This window comes from Arachis ipaensis, chromosome B6 (genome assembly GCF_059453495.1).
Source record: "Arachis ipaensis isolate K30076 ecotype BB chromosome B6, ASM5945349v1, whole genome shotgun sequence".
Classification (NCBI taxonomy): domain Eukaryota; kingdom Viridiplantae; phylum Streptophyta; class Magnoliopsida; order Fabales; family Fabaceae; genus Arachis; species Arachis ipaensis.
In genome coordinates, this window is record NC_142441.1 from 124705458 (window position 1) to 124723321 (window position 17864).

The following is a 17864-nucleotide window of genomic DNA, read 5'->3' on the forward strand; positions in this document are numbered from 1 at the left end:
GCCACCAACTATGACAAGAGAGACGATGGCAGCAACAAGCCCAGCCACCCAGAATAGATTCACAGGCTTTATGCCCACCCCATTTTTGAGGAGGAAAAAGTCATCTGGACCATCACCATCAAAGCCAGCCACAAATGAGAAGAAGAAGTGATATGAGAATCTTGGTTATTCACTTTCATGTTAGCTCCATTTTGAGTCTGAAGTAGTTACTCTGAACATAAATGTCATTTTGGCATATTAGTGCTATCCTAGATTCTTGTGGTTTGTTAGTGTTATTTTGGGTCTGCAGTATATTACTTTGAACAATTATGGATTCTATTTTCACGTTATGTTACTGGTATTTTAATGTATCTAATATGGATTAAACTACTCTCCTATGAATAATGGAGTTTCTGTTTTGAGACTTTGAGCATCAGAACATATGCAACCTTATTACATATTGTAACTTGTTGTCAATTAGAATGGAACTAGGATGGAATTTGGATGAAATTTGGCTACATTCAGCTTCTGTTGGTACAACTATTTTTAAATGCTTACCTATCTTCTATATAGCTTGCTCACATCACAACAACAATAATTCAGTCAAAGAGCAAGAATAAAACAGCATCTATTAAATCATCTCAATTACAATGGTTTCAACATTACAAAGCAAAAGACAGTCATTGTTATACTCTTAAAACTGTCCATTGTCTACTTACTTAGCCAAATAAAACACACTCAAAGCCAGATTTAACCTAATCAACATACAAATGAAAATCTAGAACAATTCAACCCTCCTAAGATGCTCCTTCATTTCATTCACCATAGATATCACCATTATCGTCCTATCAATTTTCAGCCCATCTCCACACTTGACATTGATTCTGCTTTTCTTTTTTGGTTCTTAATTGCCCACCATGTTACTATTCTTCGAAGATACTTCTCCTTCCACACATTGCTCTTGTATTTCATCTAACCATTGAAAATACCCGCATCACATTTGTGTGTTCTAGCATGAAACAAAAAAAATCATGCATCAAAGAATGATTCAACACTAAAATTGAATAACCAGAGACGACGAAACAAGGAGAGCTATTGGATTACTTCGTTACCTATCCATCAGCATTCCAAGCTTACCTTCCACATAGGGTATCGTAGAAACCATCTATCAGGGTTGCTAGTTGTCTTCGACTTCAACGGAACCACTGGAAGGGGACAAAAGCATGTTCCGTTGTAGACTTTGCTCACCATATCTGAACCACCATCCACGTCGAAAGCTTGCATCGATGGCTGCTTTCTCCCGGTTGTAGATTTTCCACGAACCCTAGCTGTATGTATCTTCCAATTTTGCAACCTGAAGTACGCATGAATGAAGAGAGCCGTTTAAGGACTAGGGTAAACAATTTGATTTAGGGAAAAATGAATCTGAATTAGGAATTTTTTACCTAGGATGATGATTTATGTAATTCAAAATTTCAACTAAAATTAAACTTACCTTGTCAGCAAAAATCGGTTGTCAGCTCAGCATCGTCCTCATCGGAGTTGATCCGGCGAGCACGAGGACACGCTTGTCAATTTTTAAAATCATTCAAGTACCATTTTGTCAATAACAATAGTGAGGCCATTTTATCAGTGCCAGAACCTTTTGAGTACCAATTTGGTATTTACCTCAAAAATAAATATATAAAATTGAAAAATAAACAAGATCAAATAACATGTTGATCCCTAGGTACATAATACTAAAAATTTTCAAATGAGCTTAACGGAAACATGAATTCACCATGTTGATGGGCGTCATTTAGTTCAATAGGTCCATTGAAGCTCTTGTATACAATACCTTAAGTGTTGTAAATAAAAAATAATATTAATAGATGACTATAAATAAAAAAATATTTTATAATTAATAAAAGTATTTTTGTTTTTTAATAATTATGTACAATTAAAAAATATAATTAATTTAAAAAAGAATTTATATAAAAATAAGATTAAAATTAAATAAATATGATAATAATTCCTCATTTAAAAGAATATATATATTAATTAGCATAAAATTTACTAAAGATAATATTGGTTTAGTGGGAAGGTCATCCTTGTATACCTTGTAGATTGCATGTTCAACATGTTCAAATCTTAGTAATTGCATTTCGCTATTGATACCAACACAATTTTCTTTAACTTTTTCATGAATATTTTTGGTATTTGAATAGAAACAATGTTTGTTGATTATTGTTATTCTAGTCTTCTAAAGACTACAAAAATTAAATTTGTAGTGACAATTAAAGATTTTTTTAATTTTTGATTTTTTTTTTTAAATCCGCAGCTATCTGCAAATACCTAGGTCCACATTACCTGTTATGGGGACAGGTGGAAACGGGACAAATAATGAGAGCAACTCCAATGCTAAGAAATAGAATTCCTCTTTTAACATATGGGGACTCAATTATCATTGGAGTGAAAAGGGAAAGAGGGCTCTTCACGGAGATCAAGGTTGAGAGTCCCTCTAAGCAGGAACTTGCAACAACCAATAAAATCATGCCATGTGGTAAGTTAATAAAAAAAATAAAAAATATATTAAATATATATATTAAATTATAATTATTATAAATAATTATGTTAAATCAATATCAAATATTATTTATATTGTTATATTAAATCATAATTAATTAAATTTATTTTACATAAAAAATAAATTTAATTTTTCTATATTATAAAATAATTTTTAGTTGGATTATTTATTTTTATTTATAAAATTTAAAATACTAATCAAATTTAAGTTCTTTATTTTAATATTTTATAATATTGAATTATTTTGAATTTATAAATTTAAATAATATTATTATAAAAAAATAATAATTATATTAATTTTAATTACTTAATTAATTAATTAAGTGAGACCACAATATGGATTAAAGTTAGTTCCTTCTAATGGAGAAGAGAGAGATTCTTTGAGTTCCTATTTATTGATTATGACGCAAAATCTGATGTGGAATCACTTTTTATGACAGATGAGCCATAAATAGGGATTGAAATGAATTCCCTACTGAAATAACTTTAATTATTGTTATTCTAGTCTTCTGAAAAATAAAGATATTATTTATCATTTAAATTTCAGTTTTTAATCAGCTTTTTAAATAACCCGTGCCATGCACATTCCAATAATATCATTCAGTCTTATCATTGTTATTTATCATTTAAATTTCAGTTATAACAAAAATGTCGATCTCTCATAACTCCGTTTTCCCACTAAAATGAACTTTCTTATTCTCTATTTTAAATTATTTTATAAAAAATATATTTATTATAATTATATTATAATTAATATTTAATGAATAATACATAATTATACTAATTTAGGAACATATCTTTATTTTTAGAAAGTATTATTTTCTTGTAATTAAAGCACTCTTCTCTCTTCTAAAATTATTTTTAGAAAAATATCTTTATTATAATTATATTACAATTAGCATTTAATGAATAATGCATGATTATACTAATTTAGAAAAATATCTTTATTTTTAGAAAGTACTATTCTCATGTAATGAAAGCACTATTCTCTCTTCTAAAATTATTTTTAGAACAATATCTTTATTATAATTATATTACAATTAGCATTTTTAATGAATAATGCATGATTATACCAATTTAGAAAAATATCTTTATTATAATTATATAAAATAATCTACTTAATATAATAAAATTGAATTTTTCCTCAACTAATGAAAGTAAGGTGTCAATTTCTCATGAATTTATTTTTTTTTCAAAATAAAGGCACTATTCTCTCTTCTAAATTTATTTTAAAAAATATCTTTATTAGAATTATATATTACAATTAGCATTTAATGAATAATGCATAATTATACTGATTTAAAAAATATCTTAATTATAATTATATAAAAAGTTAAACACAAATTTATAATTCTAATTGCTATAAATATGATACTAATGTTCATAGTGGTAAATTGATAATATTGCAATAATTAATTTCTATAATTATTTTTGTACTACTAAAGGCTATATATAGTGTTTCTTTATGGTTAGTGAGTCTAAATCTAAGAATCAAAGCATTTTTTCTAATCTGTTATTCTTTTTTGATTGGGCAATTGTTTCTAAGGAGTTTTGTAGGTCAAGTTCAAGTCACATCCCCTCTACGTTTTCTACGTTTGTCCAAAAATATTCGAAGTGGAGCATATAATGAGATCGAATTTCCTCAATTTATGTTCAATTTTGAAAAATTCGTGTCAACCTTGAAGATGCAATTCAAAGATTGGTACTATATTTAAATTTTTTTCTCTTAAGTATTTTGTATTAAAAATAATTTTATAACATATTGTATTTTTTTTAGAAACTACCGGTCTTTTGGTGCATTAATGCAATGCCATTGAAGAGAATAAAAGTCAATTTAATTTGACAATTTTAACAAGAAGATAGTCTGAATTTGTACCGATTCTAAGTCTTCGATCTTATGATGTTATTTCGGTTGGTTGTTACGAGAATGACTCAAATCTATACGTATCTAAGGATTAGAATAGATTAAATATTATTTAAATAATTTAGTTCTAATATTGGTAGTTGATTAAATTAGTTTTAGAGAAATTTAAATTGTTGTCTCAATTTATATATTATGACTATTCTTTATGGATATGTTATTTTTAAACTTTTTAATATGATTTTTTTTTAAGTTTGTTTTCTTTTTTGATATATGTATCACCTTTTTTTTGTATTTCAAATTAATAATGCAATATTAAGAGAAATGTAATTCATCAATAAATTAGAATGATTAAAAGTTTAATTAAGATTAACTAACATCTGTTTTAGACACAAAATTGATTAATTAAGATTAAGGCGTGAAAAAAGAAAAAGAGTCATAATACGTGGTTTTGCTTTCTTGCTAATATATAAAAATACGTGAAAGAAAAAAATTAAAATATTACCATTTGAAAAAAATTATTAATCATATATATGAAAAGGGATTGAAAAATATGCATGGATATAAAAAATTATTACACGATTGTAGAATAAAAAATAATCATATAGATATATATATAAAAATCATAACAAAAAAATAATTAGCATATGTGACTTAAATAAGGAAAGATTTAAAATTATTTAAACAAAATAAATAAATATATCCTACGAATAGAAAAACCATTGACTAATCGATTAATATATACTGGTAGTATAAATAAAAAACCTACCATTAAATAAAAAAAAAGTATATTTTTAATTTTGGGAATAAAATATAAATAATTATAATATAATAATTTGTTTAATTACTAATATTTATAATTGTTATTTTAAATCATAAATTTAGAGAAAAAAGTAGATTAACAAAAATAATTAATAACTATATTAGAGTTGATACACATAACACTAGATTAAGAAAAAATAAAAGCAATTACTACAATTTAATTAATTTTAATAAAATAATTTAAAATTATAATTTTAAACTTATCACGTGCGTAGTACGAATTATTGAACAATTTATTATCATGTACATGGCACGAATTATTAAACAATTTCTCATGTATTTTTTTTTTTAAATAAAAATACTATTTTTACTTATAATTATTATTCTTTATCACCTCTTTTATTTAACAACTAATATTAGTTATTAATTTTTTTATTTTTATTCCTCGCATTTATTAAAAATTCCTTTTCAATAATTTAGGTATTAATTGTTGTTTTTTAATTAACTTATTTTAGGTATTTATTTATTAAAATTTTAGGTATTAATTATATATACCTCAATTATGGTATTAAGACTTTAAATATAACTTCAATTTAATTTTGGACAATATCAAAAACAAATATATATATATATATATATATATATATATATATATATATATATGATATTTTAGGTATTAATTATTATTATTATTATTTAACTTATTTTAGGTTTTTAATTATTAAAATATTAGATATTAATTATATTCTGTTTACCATGTTAAGCATTTAGACATAATCTCAATTTAATTTTAGACAATGTAAGAAGCAAATATATATATATATATATATATATATATATATATATATATATATATATAATATTAAATTAGAAGAGTAGATTTTAATTTTGCATAAAATAATATAATAGATATAGAGTATAAATAAATTTACTTGACAAATATAATTATTCATAGTGTGATATTTTATTACGATAATATATTTTTGTGCATTGACTCCCTATATAGCGATATATATATATATATAATTTGTTATTTTTCTATTACATGACATATTTATTATTATATTTCAAATTTAGAGTTTCTTTAATCTAACATTGCAGTGAAAGAATAACAAGTAAAAAAAATGAAAAAAAAAACATAAGCAAAAAAAAAACAAAAAAAAACATAGGAACATTCTAAACATGCATATGATTAGGCTAATCTTTTTATCTTTAGTTTTCAAATATATTATTTATTTTATTTATTTAGAGTAATAACTAAATTTATTATAACTATAGTAAAATTATCTTTAAACTATTAGTATTATTAGTAAATTTTTAAAATTATTGACATATTATTAGTACATATAATAAGCAATAAATTTTCTTTCTATGTTTATTATTTAAAAAATTTATAATTTTCACATAGTTTTTATTCTATTTTTTTTTCATACCTAATGACTATTGACTACGATCCTATTAATAGTATCACCTATAGTAGATTATACGAAGAGAAAGTATGAAAAATAAAGATAAGAATTATAAGGCTATAAAAAGTTCCATTCAAGTTTGACAAGAGTAAGACGGTTTACATAGAAATAGTTCTAATAGATGATAAGATTAATTGATTCATTTACTAAATTTTTTCAAATAATGCTAAGTTCAATTTATAAATAGAGTTTAATTTTGATGCACTGACAGTGTGAAGCGTTTTACATAGTCGTGCAATCACATCCGTTCTTTTGGATGACCATTCACGTAGTCAATGTAAAATGTATTTATTTTTATTGATATGTCATTACGTAATTGGATACACGTGTAAAACTACTTTACACTGTCAGTGCATCAAAATTAAATTCTTATAAATATTTGTACTTCATATTTTAAGTTAATTTTATAAGTACATCATTTCACAAGTCAAAGACAATTCTTTTTAATATCTTCGTAAATGCTAATAACTTTTATATTTAATTTATTTTGCAATACGATAAAGTTCATTGTCCAATCAAGAATTATTTGACAAAAAATATTTGAGAATAAATTGGTAGAAAGGAAAGTCTATGTCTTCTCAAATTTTGAGATCGAGAAATCAAGCGGAATATATCTTCTGACTGTACACACGTGCAAAATATCTTTTAAGATGGAGTCAGGTATAGTACATTTGGTCGATGATCGTAAAATTCTGGATAATCATTTTAATTTGATTGCTCATACTGATATATTGAAACAAACAAATGAACGATTCTACTTATTTGGTACGTAATTAATTTATATTAACCCACACAAAATTATTTTTCTTTTGATTTTAAGTTTTGCCAAAAAATTGTATAATAGCATCATTTTATCGATAGCAAAAATTTTAACAGTTTATTTATAAAAATATTTAAAATTGTATTGTGACTTTTTTTAAAGGTATATCCTTTTATTAATATACTATTGTTAGTTTTATCGTTTAATATAAAATAAATCAGTAAATTCTTTTTATTTTATACACGTTCGAAGTTATGATTTCTTATATTATTCACTCATTTGTCCTTAATTTAGTACTTTTAATTCAATTTTTTGTTCAATTAGATGTTATTAGATTCTTGACTAGAAAAGAAAAACTCATATCATGGTCAAAAATAGAGAGAAGTGACCAGTACATTGTGATTGATCTTCATGATTTGTAGTATGTAAAATTTTAATATGAATATTTCTTTAGATTATAATTATGTGTTGTGGTGCAATTTTTTTTTCTTTATATATTACTACTTACTCCCTTAATTCTCGCTTTCATTCAAAAATGAGAAAAAAATAAGATGTACACTATGAGATCAATTTACAATCCAATTACTTGATCATCTATGTGATCACCAAACAACTGAATACATAATTTATTCTCTAATTTATAAAATTTAACAAAGACATTGGTAAACATATTGGTTTCGCATTTATTTATATATTTTATTTATTTATGTTATATTTGTAATTATATTATATCTATTTTTATCAATATATTTTTTAAAAAAATATCGTTAGTGTTAGCACATTGTGTATTAAATAAATTAAATAATAGAAATACGTAACTATTTTCTTTTTCAGTCAACATTAAGTAAAATACTATAATTTAAAGTTGCAATATCAACATATTAATAGTAAAATGAAGAAAAAAATATAATATTATATCAAAAAAATTTTTTAAATCATAATTGTAATTTATGATTGAAATCATAATTTAAATATTTTAAACGGAATAATTTCATTTAGAGAATTCATAATTCAAACATAATTTTTATACACTCGATAACTACATTTGAGTTAATACATTTAATACTATATTTTAAAAAACACGAACAATGCACATCATATTCTTTATTTATTAATTAAATTATTACAATTCAAATTAATTTTAATAGAATAATTTAAAATTATAATTTCAGTTTTATCATGCATATGGCACGGATTATTACACTTGTTTATCATTTAAATTTCAGTTTTTAATCAGCTTTTTAAAGATTTAGGAAAGTTACCTATTTTTTATTTTCTCTCTTCTAAAAGTTTATCAAAGGCTGAGTTTTAAAAAATATCTAATTGCACTGCACATGAAAACCGATTGCCATCTTTAGCAATGCAATTATTTTAAGCTTATTTTAATACTATTTATAGTTGTTTAAAATCGGATTAGAATGGCTAGTTCAACCCATTCAACCCAAAAAGCAGGTAGTAGCAAACATGCAAAACCATTCAAGAAATGGTAGTGATTTTCATGATTATAAGTTAAAAACTCACAAGATGCCCTCAATCTATACTTGAGGAACATAACCTTCTTCCCTCATTCTTGCATCAAGTTTTCTTAGCATGTCATAAATTTGATCAGATTCATGATGTAATCTATCACAAGCAACAAAATTATGAACCTCATTCCTTAACTCAACCATACTTCGACCTACAATCTTCTTCAACCTATTCTCCTTTACCAATTTCCTAATATTTTCAGCATTATGCCAATCCTTGTCCCCACAATAAATATTTGATAAGAGTACATAATACCCTGCATGATTAGGGTTTACGGAGAAAAGATTCTGAGCTGCAAGTTCTCCCATATTTATGTTTTGATGAATCCTACATGCACCAAGCAAGGCTCCCCACACATTAGCACCAGCTTGCATTGGCATGCGATTGATTATTTCCAAGCCCTTATCTAGCTCTCCAACCCGGCCAAGAAGATCAACCATTATGGCATAGTGCTCTGAATTCGGCTTCAATTGGTACTCATTTACCATTGTATCGAATATCTTTATCCCTTCTTTAATCAAACCTGCATGACTACAAGCAAACAGAATTGAAAGGAAGGTTACATGATTAGGCTTAGCATTTGAACTATCAAGCATCTCCCTGAATAACTTCAATGCTGCTTCTCCTTGCCCATGGAATCCATAAGCTGCAATGATTGAGCTCCACACAACAACATCTTTGTGTGTCATTTGTTTGAAAACTTTGTAAGCGTTATCTATGCTACTACATTTTGCATACATCTCTATGAGAGATGCGCCGACAAAAATATTATCGTCAAGTCCACATTTAGTTAGGAAACCATGAAGACAAACCGCTTGTTGAAGAATCCCCAAATCCGAGCTGGCAGCAAGAATCTTCACGAGGGCAATTGCATCAGGTCGGGTTCCACTAGATAACATGTTGTGGAAAATGCCCATTGACTTGTGAGCCATTCCAATTTCAGCATACCCGCTAAACAAAACAGCCCAAGAAACTACATCCTTCTTCGGCATTCTGTTGAAGAGGCTAATTGCACTTTCAGGTTTAAAGCATTTCATGTACATGTCCATAAGAGCTGTAGAGACTGCCATATCCAATTCAAGACCATTGTCAATTGCTAATTTGTGAATCTTCATACCCTCTTCCAAATTAGACATGTTAGTGCATGATCGCAGTACACTAACAATAGTAACCCGGTTGGGTTCAACTCTATTATCAATCATTTGATTGAAAAGATCTAATGACTTGGTTTCAGCTCCATTATCAGTATAACAAGCAATCATTGAGGTCCAAGATATGATATCCTTATCAGGCATTTTTCTGAACAAATTATATGCACTCTTGATAGAACCAGTTTTTCCATATAAATTCAGCAGTGCATTAGTCAAACATAACTTAGTGTCATAGCCCCTTCTTTTTACATATCCATGTATACTTCTTCCAAGCTTAAAATCTGATAACTGAGCACAAGCGCAAACAGCGCTAACAAGTGTCACTGGATCAGGACTCACATTCTCTGACGCAACCATTTGTGAGAAAAATGCAAGTGCAAGTTCAGGATCGCCGCTTCGCTCGTAACCTGTAACCATTGAAGTCCATAAAACCACATCTGGATTTGGATACTCCATAAACACTTTTTCAGCATCATTCATTTGTCCACATTTCGAATACAACTCAACCAAGGCAGACCCCACAAACACATCCTTATTCATTGCCTTTTTCTTGAGAAACCCGTGAATCATTTCGCCCAGTTCCAGCCTCTGCAAACCAACACATGATTTCAAAGAAATTGATACTGTGAAATTGTCAGGTCTTTCCTCAGCTGATAAAGCACATGCATTCATCCGATGAAACAGGCACAGTGTCTCTACCCATTTTCCTTCCAAACAATAGCTCCTAAGCATAGAATTCCACAGATGGACAGTTCTACAAGGTGATTCTTCGAATAGTTGATATGCTTGTCTAACTGACGCATATTTAGCATAAAGAACATTAAGATTGGTAGCAATAAAACTATCATGGGCAAAGCCCAATTTCAAACACTGGGAGTGCAACTGTGCAATTGATATCTTACTACAGCAAGTTCCCAATAGCTTCACTAAGAGATCCCTCCTGTGCATGTAAAATGGCTATTGAGTTCTATAGCTTCTCAAGGTTCATCTTCATTGTCAAGTTGCTGATATTTATAAACATGTCTCTCAATCACAAAACTGCCATTATCAGAAGCTTCTAGATCTCTGTCTCAATCTTGTTATATATTCATCGGAACAGCTCCATTTTTGGTGGCTTTAGAAACAAAACCTGTTGAGCAAAGCATGTTGCTGAAACTGTTAGTTCATCAGCTCAAAGTAGCCCTCAGTTGCACAAAGAACATCTAAACACAAAATGAACCTTATAATATCGAAAACTCATCAATTGAAAACCATAAAGATGGCATTCTTTGAGTTTATTACAAGATCAAATGAATCTCCTATGATTTCCATTCCATGTGAATCCAATTCAGATTTAAAACATACTGAATGGTAGACGCAATTTTCTTTATTTTCAATCAACTTGAAGTGATTTTACTACTCAAATTCCTTTTAAACAAATATTACACTATGACTAGGGTGTGTTGATAGGTATTAAATCTATGGTGATATTTAAAACATTAAAGCTGAGTTGAGGGGATCCTCTCTCAAGCTTTTTCTCTCAGTGATGCACATCGCAATAACAAATGTGATATGCATGTTATCACATTAGGGATCATCAGTGAAGCAGATAAAGCAAGGAGGTTGTATGATTTCATATTCTCCTGCTTCAAGGGCCATCACTATAAGCTCATCCAAAACAATTGATTTTAACTATAACTATTTCTTAGATCATTACATTCTGCACTTTCAAAGGCACGGGAAAACCCATTTCTTTATACTTGCTTTGATACTCATGACATTGCCACACCTAAACTTGCACCTCTCAATATATTGGTATCAGCAAAATAAATACATCTTATCTTGAAAACATTAAGGAATTTAAAATTAAAAAAAAAAAAAAAGATATTGGAATAACCGAATCAGTCATCAAACCGTTCTCATTACTAGTTCACAGGTTCACCGGTTCAACCAGAATAACTGTTTTATAATAAAAATGTTAAATAAAATATAAATAAACACACTAAACATAGTTATAGTCTAATATAAACCTTAAAATGTCATCCAAATAACAAAAGAAATATCCAGTGCCAACATTAAAGTTTATCACCAATCATCAAAATCCGCAAAAATCTATTCTGTTAATTTAAAACAAGAAAGTAGAAAAAAAATTCTGATTCAAGTCTTGTGAATGGCTTTAATTCAATAGACAAGAAGCGGTGAAACAATAGAAGATAATCATAATATTAGTTTATGGATAAATACTTATTGGATATGAATCAAGAATCATTCCTGAACATTGATGTGTGCAAATCAACAATCAGAATCGAAAATATGAAGCCTGAATAACTGTGAGAGAGCTCTGTTAAATTCTGGAACCACAAAGCACCACTCTGCATGATATATTACAAGCTTAAATCGTTTAGTAATGGAGTGATTCTGTGTCTATGGTGCATGTATCCTCCAAACCGAAATATAGGATACATTTTATTATCACTATAAATTTTTCAACTATAAACCCATCAGTCGGATTACATCATTATATTTCGTTGTTATCATTCAAATCTCTCTCACCATATTAGATATATTTTCATGATATTATTCGGTCATCATGGAACTAGAACCATTGGAAGATTAATTTTGCAAGATATGAAGTTACATAGAGCAGAATAAATAGCAAACACACAAAAATTAACAAACTTCCCATTCAACATTCAAAATTAGCAAACGCACACAAAATCAGCAATCAGCAGCATAAATAAATCAGTAACTATCAAGCTTTCCATTCAACAAATTCAAGTCTCCCATTCAACAAATGGTCAAATTCGAGTCTCATTATAAATTCATACCCATGCAATTAGTCAATTAACTAGTTGTTTTTAACGAAATCATTCTGAACACATTAAAAACTAAATTAACCAAATCACATATTTTTATGAACAGGTTAAAAACAAAAAAAAAAGTAAGCAAGAAAAATTAACAAACCTTCGGTGGTCTTCGACGAGCAGAGTATGAAGGAGAGAGGGAGCAAGAATGTGATGCAGAGAAGCTAGTGGCAGTCCCTCTCCTTATGTTTACAACGCGGAAAACTAGCAGAATATGAGGAAGAGGGAACAAGACCACCAAAGACGAACACACGACAGACGACGAAGCTGGACCACGCAAAGAAGCTGCGACACGAAGAAAAGAAGCTGGCGAACGGCGGGACGGCAACGGCAATGGAGTTAAGGTTTGTCACCTCTTTTCTTTCTTTGAGAGAGGGAAGCTTGATTCTGATTTCCGAAGGTGTCAAGGCGAGAAGGAGCAAAGGACAAAGACGAGAGCTGGAGGAGTTTTTTAACTTTTTTTCTTTTTTAAAACACAAAACGACCTCGTTTAGATTAAACCGGTTGGATCCCAATTCGATATGACCGGCCGATTCTCGACTAGTTTAGTGGTTTTTGGCCAGTTTTTATATTTGTGGTTTTTTTCTATTAGACTAAACTAAAATCAAGGTTCTAAAAACCAGACCGGTCATTGGATTACTCTAGTCACTAATTTATTGGTTTATTAATCTAACCGGTCCAATTATGATTCAATCAGAAAAACCGTTTTAGAATACTTTTCTTCCCTTTGCTTAAACAAAAAATCCATCAAGTTCTCACCTGCCTTTAGATAAATAGGCCTTTCTGGCTCGAACATGTCTAGTACAAACTCTTCATCCTTTCCAATAGGCTCAACGGTAGTCATGTTGATCGAGAAAATAATCTCGTCTATTTCAGCAAAGTTTGACGTGACTTGAAAAGGATCAGAATCTATTTTCATCTCAGGTTTGTCCTCAAACTTTAATCGACCGTCTTCAATAGCCTTTTGTATCAAATTCCTAAAATGTACACAATTATTAGTATAATGATCAAGAGCTTGATGAAATTTATAAAATTTCTTATTCCTAATTTCAGAAACAGATGGCATTCTTTTTCCTTCGAGAAGCACAAGTTGTTTATCTTTTAAAAGCATGTCAATGATTTATTCAGCTTTTGTTAAATCGAAGGAATAACTTCTTCCTCCTAACAAAGGGATTTTATCTTTTGCTAGATTAAGAGATCGACACACATAAGGAAGTCCATCTTTTAATTCTGCAACAAAAACAGACTCATCATTTGACTCCTCTTTGATCATATAATCAACATAAGTCATTTTTTATTGAAGAAAGTTTTTCTTCTGCTTGACTCATGTTCTTCTTTTTCTTTGTTTAATTTTTCAATTTGTTGGACCTTGTCAGTCAACTGAGCCAAGTCAAGGAACTGCTAGTTTACTAACTTCTTGCGAATATTGAAATCGAGACCATTGATCACCATCCTAACTACTTCAGGTTCAGAAATAGAAGTGAAATACTTGTTCCTCATTCTTGAATTGTATTAAGTAGTCATCGATCGATTCTGCTTTTTCTCTTTTTACTGTAAATAAATTAGATAAAGTTACTTTTAATTCTCCCCTAAAAAACTAATCATGGAAACTTCTTTCTAACTGAACCCAACTATGGATCGAGTTAGGTTGTAAATTTGAAAACCAAGTAAACCCATTTTTTGTGAGGGAAGATGGAAAATATCTTATTTTCAGATACTCATTACCAGCTAATTCTCCAATTTCGACTATATAACAAGGCATATGCTTGACAGTCAATTCCCCACTCTCACCTGCAAATTTAGTGAGGGACTTTGGAATTTTGAATCCTCTGGAAGTTCAAATTGTAAAACATAGTTAAAAAAAAAGATAAATAAAATAGGATTGATTTGTTACTCCTATATTAAATTCTGCTCTATTTAAATTTTTTTCTACAACTTGAGTTATATTTTGAACATAAGCTTGAGGAACATTGTTTACTCTCGCCTCGTCCAATACCCTATTTGGATAATCTCCCATATTCAAAATTACTGGGATTATTTGCATGAATCCCACCTATTGGGGGTATAAATAGTCGATTGATTGTCCTGAAATATCATTCACCCATCGAGCTACTTGCTCTATTCTTGCATCATTATTTTCTATCATTAGATTTAAAACTATAACCATCTATTCGGTAAGTATTAACTAGATTGCGATGGCTATCTTCAATTTATTGCCTGAACATAGCCAAAGATTTGATTATGTTAAGAGACGTTCTGACAGAAATTTGTTTCAACATTTTTGGAAATACAAATTTTCGTCCTATATTTGTTGGCAACCTAGTAAGGAATGCCCCTCTGCCTTGTGTCAAAAAGATATTTGGCATTATTACAGTGGATTGTAAAGGTATAGGTATTGAACGTAAATATGGAAGATTATTTATCAAGTGTTGGTAGGCATTATAATTTGCCATATTAAGACATAACTACTTGGTATACCTATTGGAAGGTATCTTGGAGGAGGTCCAGGGTTGTATAGAAAATTATTTCTTGTTGTATTTGCACCTCCTATGCCCCTAATGCTAGGATTTTCTAAAGGCAGAGAGCAGTTTAATGGAAACCAATACGGATGCCATGTAGTAGCTGTAGTCGACGAGATTCTTTCTGTTATCAGAGAATTCATCCATCAACTTGTAGTTTCTACTGATGGGGAAGCTTTTGCCTCTGGACTTCTTATATGTTCTTCAATATTTCTAGCATCATTGTTCGATGTATTAATAGAAGTGGAAGTGATTTCTTGATATCTTTAGTAATTTTTAGTATTTCTTTTAATATTTATTAGCAGTTTTTATTAAGTTTAATTGAGGTTTTCACAACTAATCTCTTTCATTTAGAGTTGTTTTAGAGTTGTTGTCTGTTCAAAATGTTTTCAAGAAAAATTAGATGAATAAAAGAAAAGTCAAAATAATTAGAGAAGACTCCCAGAAAGAAACCAAGGCTAGGCCCCGGCATCCATATCTTGCACCTGAGCAATATTATCTAACAAATGAGTTAAATTATTTTTGGTTGAAATGCATGGTAAATATGGTAGACTAGATAGGAAAATATTGTTCTTTACAGCAGCTGAAGAGTGATGAATTAGACAGATTAAAATTAATAATTTCAACTTTTTTTTTTTGAAAGGAGAAAATTGTATTCAAACAGAAGAACTCAAAATATCTAAATGGGCCAAATTAGTTACATGTTCAGGAGCTTCTTCCAACCATATAACATTTGGTTGGGTCAGAGCTAATTTGGCCAAAGCATGGGCTACCCTATTTCCCTCCCTTTTTACATGGGAAATATGAACAAATCTAAATTTACCTAAAGCCTCTTTACAATTTGACACTAAAGTTCCAAAATAATTCCTATGAGTGTCATTCCCCTTTAAAGCTCTAATAACGTCAACGGTATCTCCTTCTAAGGCTAAATCAAGAAAACAGCAATCCAAGGCTAAGTTAAGGCCCAAAAGACAAGCTGTGGCTTCCGCTTCAATTGTAGATGTGGTTGAAAATAACCAAGTAGCTGCAACCATAATTTCTCCTTCAGAATTCCTAATAACTGCTCCTCCTCCATTCGCTCCTTCATTTGAAATTGCTGCATCCACATTCAATTTGAAGAGATTTGGCTCCGGCGGCACCCAACACATTAAACTACGACTCCCAGGTGGTGGCTCTGCTGTGAAGTTCTCTGTCGGCCTTGACATGACTGTGAATTCCTGGTATCTAAGAGTTGCTCTGTTCACTAATTCTTGTATGTCTATTTTCTTATCTTCAAAAATTAATTTGTTTCTTCCCCACCATATTGCATGTAGGCATTCCAGAAAAAGACCTTTTTCCCCCTTTCCGATTTGGTTTAACGATTCTTCAATCCAAGCTCCAATTGGGTGGTTCTGAGCTCTCTCTGTTCGGAGGTTGAAAGGGCTAGCAAACCAAAATCGTTGTGTCCAGGTACAGTCTTTGAATATGTGTTCTTCTGTCTCTTCCTTTCTCCAATATCTTGGACAAAGTGATGTGCTTGTGATACCTCTTTTTTGAATGTTGATTCTAGTTGGCAGGGATGATGTTAGCAGTCTCCATGTGAAATTAAGAGTGCGGTTCAGTGCTTTTGTGTTCCAAAGAAGTTTCCAAGGGAATTTGTTCTGGTGCTCCTGGTTGCTGGACTGAGCATGGTTTTGTGGCTGAGAGCGGATGAGGTGGTAAGCTTCCTTGACCTCATATTCTCCATTCTTTGATTCTTTCCAGTAGTAGCAGTCTTCTTGTTGGTTTTGGTCTAGAGGAATATTAAGTATCTGTTCTGCTTCGAAATGATAGAAATTCTGTCTGATGATGTCCTCTCTCCATCGAATAGTTTCCTGATCAATAAGTTGTTCCACCCTGGTTTCCGAATCAAAACTTGAGCAGGTACTCCAAATTCTGAATCTGTTTTGATTTGGAAGCCATGGGTCTTCCTTTATTCTAATTGATCTGCCATTACCGATCCTCCACAAGCCTCCCAGATTTAGAACCCATTTAGCATTCCAAATACTTCTCCAAGTGTAGCTTGGCATGTTTCCTATACCTGACTTTAGAAAAGATTTTTTGTTGTAGTATTTGGCTTTCAATGTCCTTGCTGCTAGTGAATTAGGAAATTTAATCAATCTCCATCCTTGTTTGGCCAAAAGTGCTTGATTAAAAGCTTCAAAGCTTCTAAAACCTAGCCCCCCCTTCTTGCTTTGCCAAGCTTAATTTTGACCATCTAACCCAATGCACTTTCCTTTCTCCATTTTTGCTACCCCAGTAGAATTTACTGATCATGCTCTCTATGTGTTGACATAAACTTTTGGGCATTTGGAAACATCCCATAATGTATGAGGGGATTACTTGAGCGACTGATTTTATAAGAACTTCTTTCCCCACCTTGGAAAGGCTATTCTCCTTCCATCCCTTC

General features: G+C 29.8%; 1 protein-coding gene across 1 annotated transcript; it reads right to left on the reverse strand.

The window, feature by feature from the left end:
* Nucleotides 1-8861: 8861 nt before the first annotated feature.
* Nucleotides 8862-13353, reverse strand: LOC107604812 (putative pentatricopeptide repeat-containing protein At3g01580). The gene is made up of 2 exons (XM_016306506.3): nt 13018-13353; nt 8862-11203 (listed from the first exon to the last, which is right to left on the reverse strand). The coding sequence occupies exon 2, from the start codon at nt 11020-11022 to the stop codon at nt 8932-8934; it is 2091 nt and encodes a 696-aa protein (XP_016161992.1). The 5' UTR covers nt 11023-11203; nt 13018-13353; the 3' UTR covers nt 8862-8931.
* Nucleotides 13354-17864: the final 4511 nt, after the last annotated feature.